Consider the following 24642-nt stretch of genomic DNA (forward strand, 5'->3'; position numbering starts at 1 on the left):
AAACTATTCAAAATTACAAGAGAGAGAGAGAGAGAGAGGCATAATGTGTGTGTGTGCATGCTTGCCCTGCTGAAAGAGTACCTAGTTGCGGCCATGGGTAGATAATCGTAGTCTCGAGTATTTAAAGAACCCTGGACGGATCGTACGATCCCTTGGGTTAATATTGGAATGTAATATGTGTTTGTGTATTTGTGTTCTGTATTTGTCTTGATGTGTTAATTAAATTTCAATTTCAATTTCAATTTCTAGCTTCGACAGCCACCAAACCTTCCAAGTGCCTAGAGGCACACTTGCAATTTTTTAGATGAACAGCAGGCACTATGTCCATATTTATTGTCGAATTGTTTTTTTATGACCATGAAATACAGTAGTAGTTTGATATTCATTCTCGGATGGAAATGTGAACTTGCAAGAATGTGGCATACACCAGGGTGTTCATGGACTCCGGGGAATTGAGAAATCCCGTTTCAGAGGACCGCAAAGCTGTTTCTACACCGGGCCACTAAATACTTCAGCCCGTAGGAAAATACCTCGATGCTGGCTGACTATTGCTGGACAATTGTAAGAGATGCCCTTCGTGTCTAGTACAAGAGCATTGCAAAACGAAGTACATGTCAGACTCCGATAAATGAACTACTGTATTGTGCAATAAAGGGTTGCATATCGGTGAAGTTTTTATATATTTGCGTTGTTTCTCTGTGCATTTTTGTTTTCACTCAGTGGGCAAAAAATTAGGAACACCCCTCACTCAAACTTCGGTAGTCCGTGCAGCACGTGCGCTGACGTAATAAACCGGATTTGCTGATAAAAAAAGCTTTCTAATGGCCAGAAGCACCAGTTAACTCATTTGCATCATAAGCGCATACATGCGCGAAATTTTCCTCGCCATTATCACCGAAGTGCAGATATGCGCGCTAGTTTTTTATGCATAAGAACAAACAACTAGAGCGCATAGCCATAGCACGCAGTCATGGGCGGAGATACGGGGGGGGGGGGGCATTGCCCCCAGCGTCAAAGGTGGAGTCGACTGATCTAATGTATATATGTAGGCCTATATATGAATTGACATCATCACCGCCCCCCCCCCCAGACTTCCAAGTCTATCTCCGCCTATGCAGCAGTTAGTGGAAAGTGATGATTGCAAATGGATTAAAGTATTTTTCCGGGTAAAAGCAATAATAAAAAATTGATAAAAATGGAGGGGTTTGATTCAAATAGTAGTGAAGTAATTAGACCTACAAAACGTAGGCGTATTGTTGCGATATCTTCTGACAATGACGATAGTGATCAAAGTGTAAGTAATTTTGAAATATTTCTAACTTTATACAATAAAAAAAATTTTGGTGATATGGGCCAATTTTAAACTTTTTCGAATGATGCAAATGGGTTAACGTTGCAATTTACCTGCTAATGGGGGAAAACAAGAGATTTGAGTGACTTTTTAAACGCAGCATGATTGCGGGCGCCAGAAGGGGTGGTTCCAGTATATCCGAAGCCACTTTCTTGTGCAACGGTATCTCGAGTCTTCACACAGAATGGCAGCTAAGCCAAAAAGCTTCGAGCTGAAACCGGAATAGTGGGAGGAAATCGCTTGCGAACGAAAGAGGTGCCAAGCGACTGACACGCATTGTGTGCAGCAACAGAAAAGCTGCAGCGCAATACTGGGTAATTGCAAAGCATATCCGTACGCTTTGGAAGATAGATCTTAAACAAATTGGTTTTAATAGCCGGCGACCAACAGTCCTTTGATTTTGTTTCAAAATAGAAGAAAATGGCTTTTGTGGGCTAGAGAACGCCGAAATTGAATACTTGATGAATGGAAGAAGGTTATCTGGTTTGACGAGTCAAGATCTCTTCTCCATGACGTTCATTTCATGGCAGGATCTGTGTGTGGCGCAAGAAGCATGAAGCCATGGATCCGGCATGCCACTTGGCAACTGTTCAAGCGGTTGGCAGCAGAATCACGGTCTGGAGAGCTTTTCCTGGTATACTCTTGGTCCCTTATTTCCATTGGGAACATCCGTCAATACAAGTGCTCACCTTCACATCGTTGCTGACCACGTGCAAACCGTTTATGGCCTTGCAGCGACCCTTTTTTCCACTATGTTTATTATCATTCTATTTATTATTATTTATGTCAGTGTGGCAACATGTCTATTTTTATGTAGTCAAAGCCGACTATCATTGTTTGTTTACATTCGGCTTATCCGCACGCCTGCTACACGTTTTCCGAATAAATCAGGAACGTTCAGCTAATTGTGATTTTTGCAGTTCTGAAGATACAAATAATCATTTCATGTTTGCATGCTGTAAGTGGGACATTCAGAGAAAGCGATTATTTAAAAATATTGGTATCTCAAATATTCAAGATTATAACTGGATTTCTATCTTGAAAATTGCACCGAAGCTATTAGTTGATGAATTTGAATTATATCTGTCAGCTTGTAATAGATTTTGAATTCTTTCCTATTTTTCATTTGTTGATGTTTGTTCTTTAGTTTTATTTTATTTTTTGCGAGCTATAATATCTGTTACAGAAATTTTGAGAATTTATATATATATTTATTTGGGTATGTAAAAAGAAATATATATGTGTATGTATATTTTTTTTCTTTTTCCTGTTCAAATTGTTACATGATTTTTGCTTTTTTATTTTTTTGATACTAGTCGTATATATTTTTGTTTAATTTTGTTGAAACTGTTTTCTTGTTTTTTGTCTTTGTCTATTCATGATCAATTAGATCTTGTATCATATTTTTCTATTTTCATGTTGTTTTTATAATATCTATTGTTGTTATTCTTCTTTTTTTTTCTTTGCATAAGTCTGTATTGTTTTTTGTATTTTTTATTTATTCAAGTTCTTTGGATTGTTCTCTGTTATAAAATGCCTGTGTTTTATCAATTGTCCTAAAGCCCCCAGTAGGTATAGAGGACTCTAATTTTTCAAGTCAAGTCAAGTCAAGCCTGCTACACGTTCTGCTGTTGAGTTTGTAATGGTTGTATAAATTGTGAACGAATCATGTAAATAATTAAAAATCGCTGTATTCAACTTGTGAGCTCACCTACCGAACGACGTTGCGCCTCCAACAGGTAACAGTGGTGACCTTTTTTTGAACATGTGAGATGCAAGTTGTGCTGTTTCCCTTTCTCGACCACGTTTGTGCTAGACTGTGAACTTGCGTTTTCGGATACCGGCGTTTTACGGTTTCTGATGAAAACAGATGCTGTCCTCATCTCACCTTCTGAAGATGTTGTCAAGCATACGGTAGGCTCTTTTTGAACCTTTTCTTCATTTGTGTCGCAAGCGCCATGTCAACGGCTCAATCCGAATCGATGGAAATCATCCCAGTTGCGGTAAAAACGCCTCCGTTTACAAACAATAGCGATAGTCGGCTTTGACTTCATAAAAATAGACATGCCGCCACACTGACATAAATAATAATAATAAATAGAATGATAATATACAATGCATCCACCCACGGGGCTGGAATTATCTCAGATTGGTTTGAGGAACAGGCTTCAGTGTTTCAATTGCTTTAATGGCCTCTTCAGTCACCCGATCTGAACCCAAATGAGCCTTTGTGGGACGAGGTTGAAAGGGGTCTGTTAAAAGCTCCGAAACACCACCTTCTAATCTGAGGGAATTAACAGCTGCCATTTCGTTAGAATGGACAATTCCTCGACGGTTTCAGCAACTTGTAGAGTCCATGTCTAGAAGAATATCTGCTGTCATCAAAGCCAGAGGAGGTCCCACACGATATTAGTGGTGAGTAGCAGGGTGTTCCTAATTTTTTGGCCACTGGGTGTATTAACGGATGTTGTGTTTCAATGTGTATTTTATTGTGTTAATATATATGTAGCCATCTTCAATCATGGTGCTCCCCAAAGCACCAAGAATGCCCAATCCTCATTCCAGATTTCGTGAGCACTGGATCGATGCTTCAATTAAACACCCTGTAAAAATTGCATTCAATGGATTATAATTATGCAGATTTCAGGCGTACGTATCTCAGAGTTGCTCTAAAGATGCTCTTCGTTTGATTATGGATATGGGCAGTGCTCGCGACTCGAGAATTGTCAAAGATATATGCATATAATCAAACCCCGATTTATCGCCAACCCCGCTTAGCTCCAAAAAATTTCAGTGAACATATCTTCCATATATAAGGATCACACACGTTAATTTGTAATTCGATATAACACCAAACTCGTTAGCGCCAGAAATCTGCCAGACAAATGATGGCGTTACATCGGGGTTCAATTGTATGTTTTAAATATGATTTCAGAGAAAACCGTAGCCAATTCAGTATTTTTTATGGCTAAATTCGTGTTCAGCACACCGAATCACATAAGAAATTTTGTTTCAGACGCAGAAACTGTCAAAATTTGTCGTTCAGTATTATATAATGTAGAATGCTCTTGAACGTCTTTCCGACAGTTCATGTTTATGAAAACTATTGAGAATTGCCGCATTGGAAACATCAAAAGAATGTTTCCCTACATGGTAGAGGATTTCCACCAATAAAAAGGAACTGAACAGGCTGTACACTGACAGTCAAAATGACACATATCCCATCCATTATATACCTCACAAAAATATAAAATGTTTTCAATGATAGACAAATTTTTCCTTCAGATCGGTCATAAGCCGTGAGTTTGGTGGGTCACTGGCTGTTTTCTGGTGAAGTTACAGCACCTGATGGCACAGGAACGGTCGGTGGGTTTGTTGGTGTTGAGGCAGATATACATGTAGCAGGCGGCGAAGCTCCAGCATCACTCCCAGATCCGGTATTATCTGTTAAAATAAGTCCTTCTTTCATTCTCTTCTTCTGTTTCATGCGCCGGTTCTGGAACCAAATTTTAACCTGAATAAACCAAACAGGAGTCATTCACATTAGAATCATACATTAAAAATCATTAATAGGAATCATATCTTTTGCAAACGGCGAGGTGAAGAATACGTATTAAAACTAGGCTACAACGAAATTCATAGGTTTGCAAAACCGTGTGGTCCAGCAGACATGGGTGGGATGCAGTTTAGACCAGATTAAATCTGATAACGCTTTTGAGCTCATTGAAATGTTTACTTTTAATGCTTGATCAACAATTTTGGATTTGACTTTTGCAAAATGACTTAATATTCATTTTATGTCTTTAGTGCCAGACTTTTCTCTGTCAGATGTCCACTCTGTCACGTCATTATCATAAATAATTAAGATTTTTTTTCCCATCTATATCAGCATCTAGTGATAGCACATGGAGATATGCTTCAAAATATAATGAAAGTTTTCACAAATCACTTAAATTTATAATGAAAAAAAATTATTTAGGCTAATTTGCCCACTCTGTTACGTCTTCCAAAAACTCGACAAGTGGAATGGAAACTATGATTTGAAGTAAAGTTTCCTTAGTTAAGAGGTTTTGAAGTTTTAAGTTAAATTTAATAAGTTATCTATTCAATTTAAACCCTTTACCACATTCTCCCCATCATGTTATTTTTTCAGTTAAATACGAAAGTTAAATAGTACAGATCCAGGGAGATGTGGCATAAGGGGCATTTTAATATGAATAAAGGCCGTTATATGACAATACATTCTGTATTTTATGGGACAGAACAATTATTTCCCTATATTATTTTTTGTTTCCTGGCTCTATCTCTCCCCCCCCCCCAAGTCTCACTGGATATACTCCGGATCACTAATGTGAGAGAGACATGAACGCGAGATTTATACCAACATCAAATTACCATTCAATTTCAACAAAAAATTTCGAAGTAAAAGAAAAATCCTGATGATATAATATACAGCTGAGCACACACAAGACCCTCGTCCACTCTGACCAGATTTTAAACATTTAACCAGACCAAAAGTCAAACTACGAAGTAGGGGGGGGGAGGGGGCGTGTGTTTTTAGAATTTACTAATGGGGTGAACGTTTTTCAAAGGTTATACAGGAGTCTCTGGGTCACCCATCACATTTTATCCCGTTATGTCTTTAGCACCAGATTTTTCAAGTATGCCTTCATACCTGTGTGCTGTATGTTGCGAAATGTGAGAAGCCAATTTCGTTCTGCTCAGTGTCACCGAATTTGGAGCATGGACCATCTATTTGGGCTCATTTGGAACCGATTTTGAAAGTGATGAAAGAATAATATGAAATAAATGTGGTTCACTTTTTTATGAACCTTGTATTCAGTACAAACAAAAGAAACATTTTTACTTATTGGAGAAATATGTCGCAAAATATTTCAAGGAATGTAATTGGAATTTTTTGAAGCAAACCATGGCAAAGGAGAAGTTGATGCATGGGAGGAGATACGGGGGGGGGCATTGCCCCTCAGCGTCAAAGGTGGAGTCGACTGATTTAATGTATATATGAATTGACATTATCATCGTGCCCCCCCCCAGACTTCCAAGTCTATCTCCGCCTATGAGTTGATGGTCTTGGTACCAAGGCCGTCTTAAGAGCATCATGGGCCCTCGGGCCAAATGATTTTTCTGAGGCCTTACCAGGCAAATTCTCGAAAATCTCAACCAGATCTCATTTTTGTGGGGCCCCTTTTCTCTTGAGACTCGGGTAGGCCCATGCCTTAAGACGGCACTGCTTGGTACTGTATTGACAGCTGATAGATTGGTTGCATGTGAGAATGACATATCAGATGCCACTTAGTTTTTCTCAAAGATGCCACCAATGTAAAATTGTACGAAATCAAAAATGAAGAAATAAAAGGTATAAAAAAATTATCCTGAATGATATACCTGTGCTAAAAGGCACTATGGCAGTCCACCAAATAGTAGCAACTGGCAATGGATTGCTGCAATACAGAGATGTCTCTTGCTTTTGTGAAAGAAATGCTAATCTCTGTGAATGCTATGAAAAGAAAACTTACTCTTGCCAAAGAAGTATAAAACTGGAAGTTCCATAACCGATTTCAGAGTTTGAATCTCCGGAAAATGACATTAAAGAAAATAGTTAAAACTATGCTATATCGGCACTAAAGGAAACAGCCATGAAGAAATGTCAACTGGCCTAATTAAAGCAGGTGTTCATATGCTTGTGAAATTTGAATCTGGTGGTGTATATAAATCTACATACAGATACGTTGTTGTAACCCAAAATGACATTGAAGATGATGCGGAGGTCAAAGTTATGTGCCTCAAAACTATGAATGATGCAAGGAAGCTGTTCAGAGCTGATGACAAAGATATCTCTTACATCCACTTTGACCAGATTTTAAAAATTTTGCCAGAGCCAAAATTCAAACCACTAGGGGGGGGGGGCGTGTTTTTTGAATTTCCTCATAGCGTGGATGTTTTTCAGATGTCATAGTGGAGTCTCTGGGATACCTTTCATATTGTCTATATAATTGTTGAAAAAATAAAAGGGTATTTAGAAATAATTGTGATTGCTTACTCTAAAGTTAACATTTCTGTCCACTCTGTTACAATGGTGTTCACTCTGTTACGGGGAACATTCTTGCAGTTCACAGGCAAAAAAATTGAAAAGCACTTCAAACTAAGATGTTAAATTATAAGTTATCAACCCATTGTCTGCCAGAAATAAAAATAATAATTTTAAGTAGTTGAAAAAATGTAAAAAATAAACTTTTCTGTGTTATTTCGAAAAAATCATGAAAAATTATCAAAACGGCAGGAAAAAAAAAAAAAGTCGAAATTTTTTTTAAACTACTTTTTTTCAGCCTATCTGTAAGAAATAAGCTGATTTTATTATTTTAAGGGGTAAAAACAGCACAGAAATATTTTTTTTTTCAGCGATATTTGTTTTCGTAACAGAGTGGACAAAATCCATAATTTTCAGTCATAAAACCCAAAAAATAAAATATTATTGCAAAATAAAAGTGAAAAATATTTATGAAATATTAAACTTCAAGTCATTGGCTATAATTTGAGATCAATTTCATTTTGAAAATTCAACTTTTAATTTTTTCATTTCAAAAATGTGGAATGTACTTTTTTTTGGGAATGACCCACATGCAACCTATGAAATTATTGGCAGCATTAGTGCAAATGTTACCATTGGTTTCATAAGCTCGAAAATGCCATGCTTTCATGCCACTTGGTAACATGTGTATCAAGTGCCTAATTTCTGTGCTAAAAAGTGCCCTCAGCCTGCAATTTACTACACAAACTATATTTTATGCGCCAATATCAATTAGACTGGGTTTTATCTAGCCCTGGTACATACTGTATGTCAATCTTTTCACCGGTGGTCCACAGCAAAACAATGAGGACCACGTGTGGCCAGCAAGCCTTGCGTTGAAAACCTCTGGTGTAATCAGAAAAAAAAAAAAGTCGCTGAAAATGAGTTTGCTTTTTCCGACTTTTACGCATTGTTTGCTATAGCAGAGATGTCGTTATAACTGAGTTTGACTGTATTTGCCCCAAAAAAAATGTCAATAAGAAGTTATTTGATTATTGAACGAAAAATATGTTCTAATAAATATTTTCACCTACTATGTTACTATATCACAGAACATTTTTCTTCGTAATGATCATATAAGGTAACTGAAAAAGAGGCTTGCCATTTTTGATCGTCAGAAATAAAAAGGTTATGCAGCAAATTACGTATTGGTAGTCCTCAAAAAATGTCCATTGGCATCTAGCCCAATTTTGCCAAAGTGTCCCAGCTGCGCACTGCCCTGCCAGTAGAAATTGGTTGTCCAGTTATTGGCACAATGTCTAAGAGAAATTGTTATCAACCGGACTCCTGGACCTTACGCTACCCTTTTCGTGTTCCATGGATATTTTGTGCCAGATCAGTGAGGAACCAAAAGAGCGACTCGGAGAGTTTGCAAGCATGTGGGTGGCCGAAAGAGTTACATATAGCGAGGATCCCGGTCAGTGAGTAACCTAGAGAGCAACAGACCAGGTCAGAGGGAGGAGATTGCGTTTAGTGAAAAATTGCGTTATTAGCATAGGCGAAAGGGTGGAGGTGGACATTTTCACTTCTCCCTTCACTATCTACACCCTTGGTTATCCCTCCCCCGTTTGAGGGACCTGTAGCCGCATATATTAGTGTCCAAAAGCGTGACATAGATAGCAAGACACCGAGTCAGTGAGTGTCCAAAAGCTTGACATAGATAGCAAGACACCGAGTCAGTGAGTGTCCAAAAGCGTGACATAGATAGCAAGACACCGAGTCAGTGAGTGTCCAAAAGCGTGATATAGATAGCAAGACACCGAGTTAGTGAGTGACAAGAAAGCAAGGGACCATATGACCAAAAGAGGCAGACAGGACAGTGTGGCCAAAAGAGGCAGACAGGACAGTGTGGCCAAAAGAGGCAGACAGGACAGTGTGACCAAAAGAGCAACCCAGTGAGCGACCAAAAGAGTGACCTACAGAGCAAGGGAATGGGCCATTGAGCATAGGCAGATACAGGAGTTAGGATGCAATCGCCCCCACCGCCTCCTGTTCAGTGAAAAAATTGCATTATTGACATAATTGGGAGGGGTGTTATACGAAAAAATCCTTTAGAGGAGTGATTTCACTCCTCTCCAAAGTTTTAAGGGGTAGTTTTGTAAAAAAATGTAGGAAATTTTTTTTAATGGAAAACATAAATAACTCTATTTAAAAAAATCTAAAATTCGAAGGAGTATTTTCACTCAGAAAAATTTGAGGGAGTGAGATTGAATTTTGATGCGTATTGGCGAACACTGTGTGGCAGGGTAGAAGCGGATGTTCACCCATTCCCCCACTCATTCGAAGTGCCCGCTTATGTCAGTGAGTGACCAAAAGTGACCTAATCAAGGGATCAGGTAAGTGGGCAATCATGTGAGTGGCAAAAAGAATGATTTAGAGGAATATTTACAGGGGCGAAAGGGGGTGGGTCTAAGGAGGCTATATGACATTGTGGAATGAGTGATCAAGAAAATTAGACTAGAATGAGAGAAGTGTGGAAAAAAACCTAAATCCACTCCTCTGTATGTGACATTTTCTACATAATCTTTTTGTTGATACGATTAAAAAACGGCAAGTTCTTGAATTACCTGCGTTTCATTAAGCCCTAACAGAGTCGCAATCTCGATCCTTCTGGCTCTTGTTAAATATTTGTGGTAATGAAACTCCTTTTCGAGTTCTGTCAGTTGTTTCGTCGTAAAATTCGTCCGGCCAGTGGCACCAACGCCATTTGCGTCACCATTTGATGTGCCATTGAAGCCATTGTATTCTGTTTTGGGTGCTGAAAGAGAAAGATATACAGAAAAGAAAATTTACAAACTTACGTTATTACGGCCTGTAATTTCCAGAATGTAAAATGTATTTATTACCTTTTTAAATTCTCACTACTTCTAAAGCCAGGTCTACACACCTGGAGAGCTCCGTAGAATTCGCCGCGCAAAAACCGGTTTTGGGGTGTGGCTACGCAAAATCAACCATTAAAATAGCCCACGCTGTGCTAGTCGCACCTCAAAACAAGTTTTTCCGTAATTCTACGGAGTTCTAGGGACCCGGCTTATGGAAAGTCACAAAAAGCCTACATAAACTTTCACCCAATAGTGCAGGGCCTCCCTTACCAGGCGTGGGGCCCGGTGCTAAAATAATAGCGAGACCAGAGGCGTCTTAATAATTTCGGCATCCAAAAACTCATACATAATTAGAAAAGGTACAGGAATGCTGAAGAATATCTATGCAAAAAAATATAGTTACAATTAAATGTAAATTACAAAGGTTTTTAACAGCTGGCTGATGCGAAGGTAAATTTTGGAAAAAGAGACAAATTCAACTGCCACTGCGGGGAATCGAACCCTCTTCCTTTCACTTTCCGGGTGAATGCCCCAGACTATAGAGGCAACAAATATCTCAATCTTTTTTTGGAGCTCGCTATCTTTCCGATAGCGGAGAGTGAAATCTTCGGATAAATGCAAATTAACGAAAAAAAATTAATAAAAATTTCGAACTGAAAAAAAAATTGAGAATTGATGACAGAAACAAGTCCAAAACCAATTAAAATTTGGACCTAATGAAAAAAATTGTCTGAGAACTACTGAAAATTCATAATTCATGTTATCATTATATTTAGATTACCACTATTTCCATTTTAATTAGGATTTAGGGAATTAGCCGTGATGAGAGGGGAGGGGTCAGGGCCGCAACTCGATACTTTGTTATCCGAGGCAAGCCGGCATCCCTTGTAATGTAGAAGAAGTTAAAGGGTGAATTCGGCGTCCCCTTCTGGTTCAGCACCCGTGGCACTAGATCCGCCTGCTCCCCCCCTAGTTGCGGCCCTGGGAGGGGTATCATTCAAAGTACCCGGGTTCGCGATATCTGAAAATCTTACAATTCAGTTACTTAACATCGAACATGAGAGAAACCGTAGCTGTCGGGGTTGGTAGGGAAATGGAATTACTTTGGCGAAACATAGATTTTAATAGAGGATTAAAGTCAATTTACGCGCGAGGCAAATCAGAAAAGAGTGAATTAACTTACGGGTCAAGGAAAAGAGCATGATCGAAGGCGATAGATTTGGGTGATCGTCGAAATCCGTCAGGTTTCACTTAGCAACCAGGAATTGATGTCGGCTACCGGAAAGGCTACCGCGAAAGATCACCTATCATCAGAGAATGAGGTGGCCAATCAGAGGAGGCCAGCGTTGAGGTGTATGGAAGCGGCATACCAGAGGGAGACAGTTCTAGTTGCGATGAGGTGGCCCCGAGGATGAGCGGCACCCTGGCCGGAGTCAACCAGATGAAGACAGCTGGTACAACGAAGGGGGAAGCACCATAGAAGCGGACGACCAGAGGAAGACGGTTCTAGGCATAGGTGAAGTGATTCCACTCGCTGAGGATCTTTCATTCGAGTTGTATCGGGAAACGGGACCCTCGTTCCTTGATAGACAACGAGAGTTCAAGGAGCGAGGGGCCCACGGAGACAGGAGAGCGTGTCTGAACTGTATCATCTCTCCGAGCAAAAAGCCTCCGTTTTCTTAAACTTTTCTCCCGATCTTCAACTTTTCGGACTTCCGGATTGGATGCGGAGGGGTCACGAGGTCGCCACGTCATGCTCCCTCGGTGATACCGCGCGGGAAAAAAACTGGAAAAGTTCAATTTTTGTAAATTTCTCCAATTTTATAAATTTATTTATAAAATGTTATTTAACATTTTTAAATTTGAATGCATGAACACCATTGAGGTTTATTCTATGCACCTAGCAAAGAAGCACATTCCTTCCAAATTTCATAGTCATTTGAAAATTAGTTCCCGAGATATCATGCCCGAAGTGGTCGAAAAAGGAATTTTAAGAAAAGTTGAAATTTCATTTTAGGGGATAGATTTGTGCTTTAGGATTCAAAAAAAAGAAGAGTATTACGTCAGTAAATTTTTAATCCTAACGCATATGGTTGGGATCAGAGATGTACACGCGTGGGGGGCGTGCCCCCCACCCCGACGATCAAAAAATTATTTTTTTAATGCAAAAAAATTATTTTTTTGTAATTGAAATTTCGGAAGAAAATACCTTTATATGTTGTTATAATCAATTTCTTTTCATTTCAATTCTATTTGAAGGCTATGAATTCAAAATTTCTCTGATAAATTCATTGCGACCCAAGCTCCAAGCCATATAATGATAAATCGCATAAAGGCCCTTGGGGTTATCTGAATAAGCGGCGCATTTACGGATCGCTTATGTGTCCCGTGGTACAATTCCAGAACACTTAAGCGCTCCGTGACACACTTATAGATACCTTGAGTGACATGTGACGAAGTTTTAGAGAATTGCCCCCCCCCCCCTCCAGTGCGGTTCTACATCTACATCACTCAAGTTACCCGCGGCACATTCTCAGATTATTTAAATGATCCGTGGCATATAATTACAGATCACTTGAGTGATGCGTGGCACAGTTCCAGAGCACTTCAGCGGCCCGAACACATTTTCAGATCACTTGGATCCGCAAAACATTTAGAAATCGATGATTAGTGATAATCATAACACTACTGACGCGAAATTACCCACCTCTCACTTGGATGGCTTCTCGATTGACTCAAAATCACCGGGCAAATTAAAATGTGTGCTAATTAATGCCAGAAGCTTGGGTAATAAGAAAGATTTTTTTAGAAACTATGATGGTTGTGGAGCGCTTGGATCTCATAGCCATTACAGAATCTTGGGCAAACGATGGGGATGAATCTTTCTTACACATCTCAGGATACGATACTTTTTTGAGAAATAGATCTGATAGGAAAGGGGGATGGAGTGTTGATATACGTGAAATCCTGTTTGAAGGCTAGAGAGTGTAACGTGAAGAGAAGTGATATTGAAACCATATGGGTTGAGCTTGAAAACAAAAGACATCATAAACTTATTGTTGGGGTTTGTTACAATCCACCGAATAGGGATCAAAACTACATTGCCAAAATGCATGATGAAATTTCCTGCATGTGTAAGCGTAAGAGGGTTATCATACTTTGGGATTTCAATTACCCGGGTATCGATTGGGAGAACCTTTCATTTGGAGATCAGTATGAAAGACTTTCTTAAGTTGGTGCTCGAAAATTTTTTGTATCAGCATGTACCAGAAGCCACTAGGGGTACTGCTATATTGGATTTAGTTCTTACTAGTTCTGAGGATCTTTTTGAACATGTTTTGGTGGGGGGAAGAGTTTTCTTCCAGTGATCATCGTATCGTCAGATTTCACTAACTTTTCCTTGGGTAAGGTTGATAACAAAAGACTGGTTTCTTGTTTTCGGAGAACTAACTTTGATGTTTTGAGAGGAATGTCAGCGGAAGTTTTCAAAGATCGGTTGGAATCAGTAGGGGTGGTAAGTCAATGGGAAGAATTTAGTACGAAACTGTCCTCTGTTTTGCACGACGTCATACCCTTTGTTCGAAAAAAGCGTGATTGTACATCGCAACCTCTATGGTTCACGGATAGCGTGCGTAACCTTTATCTTGAAAAGAAAAGAGCATTCAGAGAGTACAAAAGTGGACGAGGTGACCAATCATTGTTTACCGATAAAATAATAGTCTTTAAGACCTTTTTGGACCTTTAAGAGAATTTTGGCTCTGACCCAAAATCATTTTTTCGATACGTCAATAACGGTGTAATACGTAATACGGCGTCGCATGGGATAATAAAATAGTCAACGATATTCGAGTGGCAGACGTGGAGGTCCTGAATTTTCTAACAAATGTATGTGCAAGCAAGTAACCAGGACCAGATGACATCTATTCCAGGGTCCGAATGTGCTAATGAATTGTTGGGGCCAGTCGCACAGATATATAGGAGTAGTGTTGCTGAGGGTATCGTCCCAAGGGATTGGAAACTTGCTAATGTTGTTCCGATATTTAAGAAGGGTAGTGGAGAAGCTGTGTCCAATTATCGTGGTGAGTTTGACGAGCTCCCTCTCGAAAATTATCATTAAAAGGCAGTTTGGGAAGTGGATAGACGAGAATAATGTATTGTCGGATAATCGACATGGGAACAGGAGGGGAAAATCATGTGTAACTAACCTTATTTGCTTCTATGATCACGTGACTAAGGCTTTGGGTAAGAGCAAAAATGTAGATGTTGTTTACCTTGATTTCCAGAAGGCATTCGATCGGGTCCAACATGGTAAACTCTTGAAGCGTTTACACGAGATTAGGATTGGGGGCAACTTGCTGAATTGGATAGAATCGTGGTTAACAGATAGGTCTCAACGAGTTATGGTGAACGGGGAATTCTCTGGTTGGACAGGCGTCACAACTGGAGTTCCTCAAGGATGTGTCCTTGGCCCCATACTTTTTTCACTTTTTTGTCGATAAACTCGATCAGGGTATCGATGGGATTGTTAGCAAATTCGCACATGACGTGAAGCTAATGGGGGTAATCGGGAATCAAAGCGATAGGGAGTTGCTCCAGACCAACTCAAACAGAATTGCAGCATGGCAAATGAATGGAGCATGACGTTTAGCGTTGATAAGTGCATAGTTGCTTATTTTGGTTCGAACAACCCACGGTTCTCTTATGAGTTGAATGGTGTCACTATACCGAATGCAACTAGGGTCACCGATTTGGGAATTCTCATTGACGAACGGCTTAGGTTTTCTAAACATTGTTCATCGGTGGTCAAAAAAGCGAATGGAATGCTTGTGTGGTCTCATTTTCAAAAAGGTTTCTTCGCGTTCTCCTAAAGTCATTCTTCCGCTTTTTCGAGGTTTAGTTCGGCCGGGACTGGAGTACGCAGTAAGGTTTTGGAGACCACACACATACCTACAGTGGGACATAGACTTGGTTGAAGGGGTGCAGAGAAGAGTTATGCGTGTCGTTATGAAGAGAGACTTCATTTCTTGAATACGTTTACATTGGATGAACGCAGGTGTCGAGGAGATATGATCGAAGTGTTCAAAATTTTCAACGGGATGGACCACGAACTTTTAGTACACCGCCAATCGACTGCTTTTACAAGGGGGCACCAGTATCGATTGGTAAGGGACAATGCGAGGTTATGGTGTCGTAGGGAATTTTTCTTTAATGGGGTTGTTAATACATGGAATAGCTTACCTCCGGAGGTAGTTAATTGTAACACAATTGACACGTTTAAAAAGAAATACGATAAACATGTTGGGGTATATCGAGAAGCTATCCATACTTAGAATAAGACAACCATAAATACGTTATGGGCATTGTATAGTATTTTATCATGCGTGTATGTGTATTGCTTATAATTTTAGTTTTTAATTGGGTTGCTGTATTTTTGAAATATATGACATCCATATTTGTTACGGGAATCTTTTTCTCAGCCACCTCGTTGGGCATTTTGCCGTTGTATTTGTATCGCTGAAATGGCTCTGCAAGGGATTTATCATTAGGGCGAATGTTAGTTCAGGTGCCCACAAACTAGCGAATGATTTTGGCGCACCGAGTAAGATGCCATCAAGAATATTTCATATTTTCATAAAGGGTGGTTGATGACGTAAGCACCATCCAAACACCCCCTTGTCATCGAAAGTCAGCAAATCTGAAACCCCCTCTCCATCGATGCTGACGTAACACTTGAATTGCCCCTTACCTCTTTTAAAAGCTTCTGATTTATATGTAACTGGTTGTAACCCGCGGCTTCGCTCGCGTGAATTTGGTCATCTGAAAATTGTTCTACAGTGATTTCCCCCATGTAATATTTGCCCCACGTTGGGGGTTAAATTTTCAGAAATCCCGTCGTATATAGAGTGATTCTCTGTATTATAGAATATAATACTCACTAAATTTCATATTTATAGCTTCTGCTGTTTGGACTCAACGATGATTGCGCCACATAACCTTTGAAACCCCCTGCCACACATGACCTCGTTGAATTTTGAAATATCCTTTTTTAGTGAGCCTCTACATTTACAAACTAAAACTACTGGCCAAATTTCATAATTATAGCTTTAGCGGTTTTTGTTCGGCATGAGTTCTACATGTTACTTTCGAACCCGCTTTTGCAAGGGCGTAGCAAGGGAGGGGACTTGGAGGTCTGGTCCCCCCGAAATGTGAGAAAATGACTGAAAAAAGGGGGAAAAGATGGCCAAATCTATTGTTCTATCCCTTTGATTCCCTCCCCCTCGAAATGAAAGAGGTCGAATTTCGAGAAACCCCTTCTCTGCTTTTTTTACGTCACGGAATAACACTTCTGAACAAATTTCATGGTTATAACTTCAGTGATTTTGGCTCGGGGTGATTTCAATATGTTAAATTTGAACCCCCTTAGCGGTCGAATTAAAAAAAAACACCCTTTTTAGTGAGTCTTTACGTCATTAAACAAAAATATTGACCTAATTAGATATTTATAGTTTCAGTGGTTCCGGCTCGGTGATAATGAATCAGTTTCAGTCAGGACATGTTATTATATATGTATAGATGTCTTTATTTTTCTGTTTTAATTAACATAAAATTCTTATAATTTTTTTTGTTTGTAGAAATGCAGAATTTAAAAAAAAAATTTAAAAATTGAGCTTTTGGAAGGTTCAACAGTTCCGAGTTTCCTTAGGGGCCATTCAAGTATTACGTCAGCAGATTTTTGACCCGCTCTCCCTTGTAAGAAAAATTTCATCAGCTCTGCCCCCCCCTCCTCCTACCGCATATTGGGAACAGAGTCGTATGTGGGGAAGGGCATGGGGGGTTCACCCCCCCCTCCTAAAACGTTCAAAAATATTTAAAAAATGATTAAAATATCGACAGAAAATACCTTTGTGTGGTATTATAATCAATTTCTTTTAATTTCAATGCCATTCAAAGGCCGATAACACAAAATTTCTATTTAAAAAATTCATCGTGCCCCATCCCGAAGCTTTTCGTGCTCCCTTTAAAGGTCGATCCTGTCTGAGTCTGATCACCATCATCTGATACTGGTGTAGTGAAATTTGCAATGCATTCACAGCGACAATTTTTCACATGATAATAGACAAAACACACTGTAATTAAACTTGTGTTTTAAGTTTATTAATTAATGTTCTAAATATTAATTAATGGAATTGATATAATATAAATATTGCCGTTGTTAGTTGGTATGAGGTGTCCGAGTGGCGCAATGGTAAGATGCTCATCATTCACTATGAAGGTTACCGTCAAGGTACACGGCTTCGAATCCGGGCAGAGAGCATCAGAAACAAGTTCTTTACTTACCGAGCATGGGGCGACCACCTATAGATGACGCCTTCATTCCCACCCAATTCCAGTGGTTGGAAATTGTCCTATGGCGATATATGACCGGAGTTGGTGTGCGGTAGAGTAGTTGGTATGAAGTCAGGGGCGGCTCTAGGTCTCTCGGGTGCAAAATTTCATATGACGTCCCTGGTTGGGCTGAAAGGGTTTCATAGTACCAAGGGTTCTCCGAGGTAAACCCGATCTTTCATCCGTCCGAAGTCACACACATCATCGGTTAACCAACAAAATGTAGTTGACCATACGTTCAGCTTTTGAAGAAACTATCCTGTTTTTTTTGGTCCAGAATTATTTCACTACTCTTAATTATGTCAATGGACTTGAACCTCGTTAACGCTAAAATACCTATTCCAAGGGTTCCCAAGACGGAAATTAGGGGAGTGCGAGGGGTTACTGTGCTCCAGACCCCGGACAAGTGAGAATCCAAATTCTTTCTTTGCCTTGGTTCTTTCTTTGACCGGTCCCGAAAAAGTACTGGTTAGGGCTGTATCTCAGGACGATTCTCATCGGTTTTTTTCATACTATAAATTTAACATAGAGATCCCCATGAAAAATCTGCCCTGGGAACCCGCCTAAGATCTCAGCATGGGGGGGGGAGGCATGGCCGCAGTAAGATGTACACTTTCTCCCATGCGTCCGTTCTTGTTTATGGTATTACGGCCCCAGGCTCTGTCTGTTTCCCCAAGTTTTCTCAACATTTCCGTTGTCAACGTATATGGCTCAAAAAAGAGTGACAGAGTGGCGTTTGATTTTTATTATTATTCCAAAATGTTAAAAATTTATGTATCTAAACAAAAGCTTAGGCTACCGCCCGGGAGCACCGCACCCCTTGCACCCTCGCTTAAGCCGCCCCGTATGAAGTACCGGGCATTAAGCTCTCGTCTTGATCGTGGTTTAATTTAAATTCCAGAGATGTTAATCAGGTAATGGCAAAACGGTTGCTCAAAAAAAAAACAAAAACTATTTGAATAATTCCTTTCTATTTAGCCATAGATGGGATTTGATGGAATTATTGCGGGTGTGTCTGGTCTTGACTGATGCGGATCTTGACTTTCAAAGATCAGCAATTTTTTTTTCAAGCGCAAGGTTGGCCACACCAAACATGGTCAAGTTTTTTAGGGGAATAGTTAATAAATACACCCGACTTTTGCTTCTTTTTTTTATATCCCACCTTCGCACAAACTAGTTGCAACCAAAACCTTCCACAAGAAAATTATTTTCAGAGTAATATAAGTTTCCTTTCTTGTCTCATAAATCATTGGAACCTGTTGTCTCATCCACATCATACGGGAGCATAGGCTGTAAAGAGGTGGGGAGAGGGGGGTGGTAATCACCCCATTTACAGAAAATAGTATTCTTAGTATAGGTAGAAGGGTGCAAGTAGACAATCTCTCCCCTCCCCCAATCACTAACATCGTCGGTGATCTGTTCCCTCTCCGTTAGAAGAGCATGTATCCGCTTATATACAGGAGTCCAGAAAATCACTCAACAACAACGCGTGGAGTGGACACAAAACAGCTTAGCCCACAGGTTCTCAAACTGTGTGCTTCGGCGCCCTGGTGCACCGTTAAAACCTTTTGTCAGGCGCCCCTGACAAATGTTTTTCGAAGAGTTTCTTTGTGAAACTGCTCTGGGGAGCCACGGATAAGCGTTTATTAGGAAAAGGGGCGACACTGGTGGAAAAATGTTTAGGAACTCCAGGTTTAACCGATACCCTTCTCCCCTTTATAAGAAATACATGATTTGGGGGGGGGGGGGGTCTAAGAGTACTTTTCTACACACACAGGAATGTTAATTTAACTACCCACAAACTGGGGAAAGATTTGCTGGTTGGCTCATTTTGGCATTCCTAGTAAAGATGTCATTAATTAGTTTCCATACTTTCATAAAGGGTGTTTGATGATGTAATCATTATTCAAACCCCCCCCCTACCCCTTTGTCATCAGAAGTCAGCAAATACGAAACCCCTCCCCACCTTCGATGCTGACGTAATACTTGAATGGCCCTCATTGGAAGAATGTGCATTCTCAATTGCAACTTGCCTCTTTGGATGCTTCAGCGAACACCACGGTGCTCATAGGCAACATGCTAAAGATTAAGAAAAAAATTCCAACAGCATAAATTCTGAAAGAAATACGTATTCTCTCGGAAGCTTCAGGAATAGCATAGAAATAAGAATAAATAGTGACAATATTTCGTGCTGAAATATGTGCATATAAGCATTGAGCACATTAGAGCGTCTCTAGCAAACACCGCGGTGCTCACGAGCAACAAATTACGCTGATTTCAATTTGAGTAAATCGAATTCGATTATGTGGGTGCTCTTCTTCGGATTATCACCCATATATAGTGCTCATGACTCGAAAAAAGTCAAGCTTCTAATGCACGGATAGTGTCATAGTTATCATATGGGCGCCCTTCCTCCGATGATTATAGAGCATTGAGTCTTAAACTTTTTTTAATCGTGAGCCACGTCTGCGTTCATTATCATATGAGCAACCGTATGACAACTGACACATGCTCAAATCATATTTAAATAATTTATAAATTTAATTAGATTGTTAATTAAGAAGTCGATCAATTTCGCGAGTGGAAAAACAGACAAACATCGAGAGTTCCTAGATAGCACACCAACAACAGGTGGAAGACTTAATATGCTCGGTGCTCACGACTCGATGAATATTGAAGAACCCCCCTACTTTATATGATCCATTATAAAATTAAAATATCATTTAAAACCTGATAAGAGGGATCGAAACAATCTATCATAAATTCATATCTAAATATTTCAAACCATATTCCATTCATATTTCATTTCAGATCATGCTGATTTTAGTTTGAGTAATCAGATTCGATATGTGGATGCTCTTCGGATTATCACCATATATGGTGCTCATGACTCGAAAATAGTCCTTATAATGCACAGATAGTGTCATAGTTATCATATGGGCACTCTTCCTCCGACGAGTTGGGTATTAAACTTTCTTTTAATCGCGAGCACCGTCTATGTTCAATATCAGATAAGCACCTGTATGACAACTGACGCATCATGCTCCAACACTCAAATCATTAAATAATTTTATAATTGAATTAGAGGGGTTTATTTTTAAGAAGTCGATCAATTTCGCGAGTGGAAAAACAGACATAAACATCGAGTATTCCCAGATAATAGTGCTCATTAGCAACAGTTGGAAGATTCCTAATATAAAAGGTCCTCACGACTCGATGAATATTGAAGACTCCATATGATCCATTATAAAGTTAAAATATCATTTAAAACGTGATATGAGTCGAAACAATCTATCACAAATTCATATTCGGGAAAGTAACATTGTATCTGAATATTTCGAACCTGAACAAACACAGATTTGATTGATTTGTTTTTAAATAAGCCCAGGCTGAATCGTATGTATAAAAAATAATAAATCTCGAGGCGCCTACGTAGTATTTATTACTTGTTACCTTTCACCTATTTTATATTATATAAAAATAAACATCAGTGTCCAATGGCACCTTTTATACCTCTTCACTTACAAGACCAAATCATTTTTCCTTTCAAGTGGGAAACTCCCTCTTTATTATTTATCATTATTATTATTACTACTACTACTATTAAGTTAGGTTGTGTATATTAAAAAAGAAATATTCTCCTAAAAATGCGCTGCTTTTTTTGGGCGGGGTCTCATAAAAATGCGTAGGCGACCACTGTTTTGATCACTCTGCCAACTTTTTTGAGAGGATCACTGTTTGCAGCGATACATGTATTCGTGTCATGGATTCCGCGAGGAGAAAAATGGTGTAGTATTTATTATGTGGCGAGGGTGGGGCCATTTTTTTCCATTCCTTGTTACACGGAAAGGAAACGTAAAAAAAAAAAAAAAAATTACAGTGAACAGAATTCAATTTCAGGGCTGGCCTTACTAATTTTCCATCCAGGTAATTGCTGTTAACTTGAATTGCATTTCCCCCAAAATTTGAATTGCAAATTGTGAAACTACCTATAAGAGCTGACCTAGCCACGGCACTTTGGAAAAGACTGCATTTGTGTTTGTATACTCAGACAGAAAGTAGTGGGAGTGAAAGTAAATAGCGGCATGATTGAGTTTGCAGAGTTAATTATAATAAATCTTTAAATCGTGAAAATCGAAGAAAGCATGAGCCAAGAATATTACAGTATATAAAAAAAAGAGACGACTTGATAACATTATATACCTGAAAGGATTCAAATTCCGGCTGTGAAACTAATTGGTGTGTAGTCGAGAATCTAAGCGATATGGAGTTTTAGCAATAATTGGCAACTTTGCTTACCTTCAATGATCATTTTTGGTGAAATGGGGCACTTCCCGTATTTGGGATCGCAATGTCCCGTATTTTTCTCGAAGAAATATGGTCAGTTTATCTGTGATAAATATATAGGTCGTGTTATATGGTAAAGAAATTTGAATCTTTTGTACGGAGGAGTAATATTGGACAAGAAATCACCAATACTCGCAAGAAAAGCGGCCAAACATGGAAAAAATTTCCAAAAACCTTGGCGGAAAACAAAGGTCTACTGAAAATAGCAGAGATTAGAATGCTTTTCACGGAACCCTCAAAGAATGGCAAATATATGAGATAAATATTTTTTTTATACAGTAAACCTTTCGTTTATGAACTTAATTCGTCCCTGAAGTTCGTTCGTAAACCGAATTTCACGCAAACCAAAACAATTTTTCCCGTAGAAATCGATTTAAAATGGATGAATTCGTTCCTGGAACCCCGGGGATTTCTAGTGTGAACTTTTACATCGCAATGCTTTATACTCAAGTGCACAACGTAAAACGGATTGAAATAATTAAACTAACACTGGAAACGCTTTTCCTTAGCGCAGAGGTTTCTAACACAGACGCTTTCGCGGAAACTTATTAGGCTGTTCCGGGGAACACTTGTGTCTGTGTATCGTGGAACATAGATTTTCAATATTTCTCAAACGTATAGGGTGTTCCATAAAGTTCACGCAAGTTTTATGGTTCAAGAAGATTCACTCCAAGCGAACTAATTTTTTTTTTGAAATCAATCGTTTTTACGACTTATAGGGGAAATGTCCCGTAAAATACGGGTCATATGGTCACCTTGATAATTTACAGATAAAATGAAATTTTATAATTTATGGGACGAATTACCGTCGCATGGAGCTGAAACCAGCTCCTCGTTTAAAAATTCGATTTTAAAGAAATTCAACAGATTTTATGTAGTACTCCAGTGTCAAAGTAGGCCTACACACTACAGTCAGTAACAAGATTTTTTTTACAGGTTCTTCGGGTTCTGAAATTCTTTCGGGTACCATGACGTTTGATTCCACGGAATCCCCTCCCCCCCTAAAAAGAAATCTCACAGAACCTCAGCGTTACGCGGAATACAAATTGGAAATGTATGCCCTAGTGAGCGACAATCAGAGATAACCAACTGTACAAGGTAACGGGTTTATATCCCATACCGGGGCAAATCCGGGAGCATGTCGAGTTTCGTTAATATCATCCACAGTATTGTCAAAGCCCTTGAAATTTCTGCCCGCAAAGTAATCTGGCCAAACTCCCTTCTAAACCGAATTCGCGGTTCAGTTCGTCACTTGCTGCCAAGCTTTATGGATAAGCAATGTGGTACCGTAAACACGGGATCATTTGGCCCTTGGGCAGGGGTCTTCAACCTTTAAGACATCGCTGGCCAAATTGATACTTCCCACGAAAAGAAAATTCGCGGGCCCACCAATCTGAGGTATTTAGAATTATAACATGAAATAACAGGGACCCATAATAATTGAAGACTTCATCCATTCTGAAAAATTATACCTTTTATTAATTCTGCAATCTTTCTACTGGAAAAACTACTGATCAATTATTTCTTTTAATTATTCTGAAATTATAAAATCGAATTATTTACTCCGGTAATTCTGAAAATAGTACTTTCATTAATTTTCAAATGATTTCTTTCATTAATTTTCAAATGATTTCTTTCATTAATTTTCAAATGATTTCTTTCATTAATTTTCAAATGATTTCTTTCATTAATTTTCAAATGATTTCTTTCATTAATTTTCAAATGATTTCTTTCATTAATTTTCAAATGATTTCTTTCATTAATTCTAGAAATAATTTTTTTAATCAATAACGAAATAATTTTTTTCGCTAATTTCGAAATTATTTCTTTCATGAATTCTGAAATTGTTTGCTTCCAAAATTTCTTCTTTCATTAATTCCAGAATTATTCCCCCATTAATTAGTATTAATTTCTATCAATTACGAAATAATTTCACGAAATTCAATTACGAAATAATTTCACTGATTCAATTACGAAATAATTTCACTGATTCAATTACGAAATAATTTCACTGATTCAATTACGAAATAATTTCACGAAATTCAATTACGAAATAATTTCACTGATTCAATTACGAAATAATTTCACGAAATTCAATTACGAAATAATTTCACAAAATTCAATTCCGAAATTGTTTCTTTCAAAAATCTAAAATTATTTTTTCATGATGGTATTTTTCGGAATTTGTGAATTCTGTATCAGGCCTATATGCCAGAGGTCTTCAACCTTTTTCTAGTCCCGAGCGCTGCCCGTATCCATCATCAAAAGAAGAGCACCCACTCCCTTACGCCAAGTTTGACGTACGAATGCATGAAATCAGGATGATTTCAGCCCTTGAATGCAATGAATACTCCATCTCTCACTGTCCTGCGGGTGTAATCAAAATTATTATTTTTTTCTAAATCGTCTGTCTTCATTGTTTTTATAACACATTTTCTAAAACTGGTTGGCGGGACATGGCAAAAAGCTTCGAGGACCAAATGTGGTCCCGCGGGCCATACACTGAAGATCTCTGCCCTAGGGTTGCTACTTTGTCCCAAAACGATAAAATTATTGAAACATGCGTGGTACAAGCTGATTGCTTGCCGCCGATTCCGCCAGACCGTAGATCTAATTAGGTGTTTCATTTTATTTATTTGCAATAACCC

The 24642-nt window shown here is 38.9% G+C and overlaps 1 protein-coding gene across 1 annotated transcript in view; it reads right to left on the reverse strand.

The window, feature by feature from the left end:
- Positions 1-2631: 2631 nt before the first annotated feature.
- LOC149073488 (uncharacterized) overlaps positions 2632-24642 on the reverse strand; it is a 114560-nt gene continuing 92549 nt past the window's right edge. Inside the window, exons 2-3 of the mRNA XM_089246819.1 lie at positions 10007-10197; positions 2632-4865 (exon numbers count right to left, since the gene is read on the reverse strand). Of these exons, the coding sequence (XP_089102945.1) occupies positions 4665-4865; positions 10007-10197 (392 nt within the window). The 3' untranslated portion in view covers positions 2632-4664. The remainder of the gene's footprint in view (positions 4866-10006; positions 10198-24642) is intronic.

Source organism: Pholcus phalangioides, unplaced genomic scaffold, assembly GCF_987345545.1.
Source record: "Pholcus phalangioides strain wild (caught in Gottingen) unplaced genomic scaffold, Ppha-v1.0 ptg000017l_1, whole genome shotgun sequence".
In the NCBI taxonomy this organism is placed as follows: domain Eukaryota; kingdom Metazoa; phylum Arthropoda; class Arachnida; order Araneae; family Pholcidae; genus Pholcus; species Pholcus phalangioides.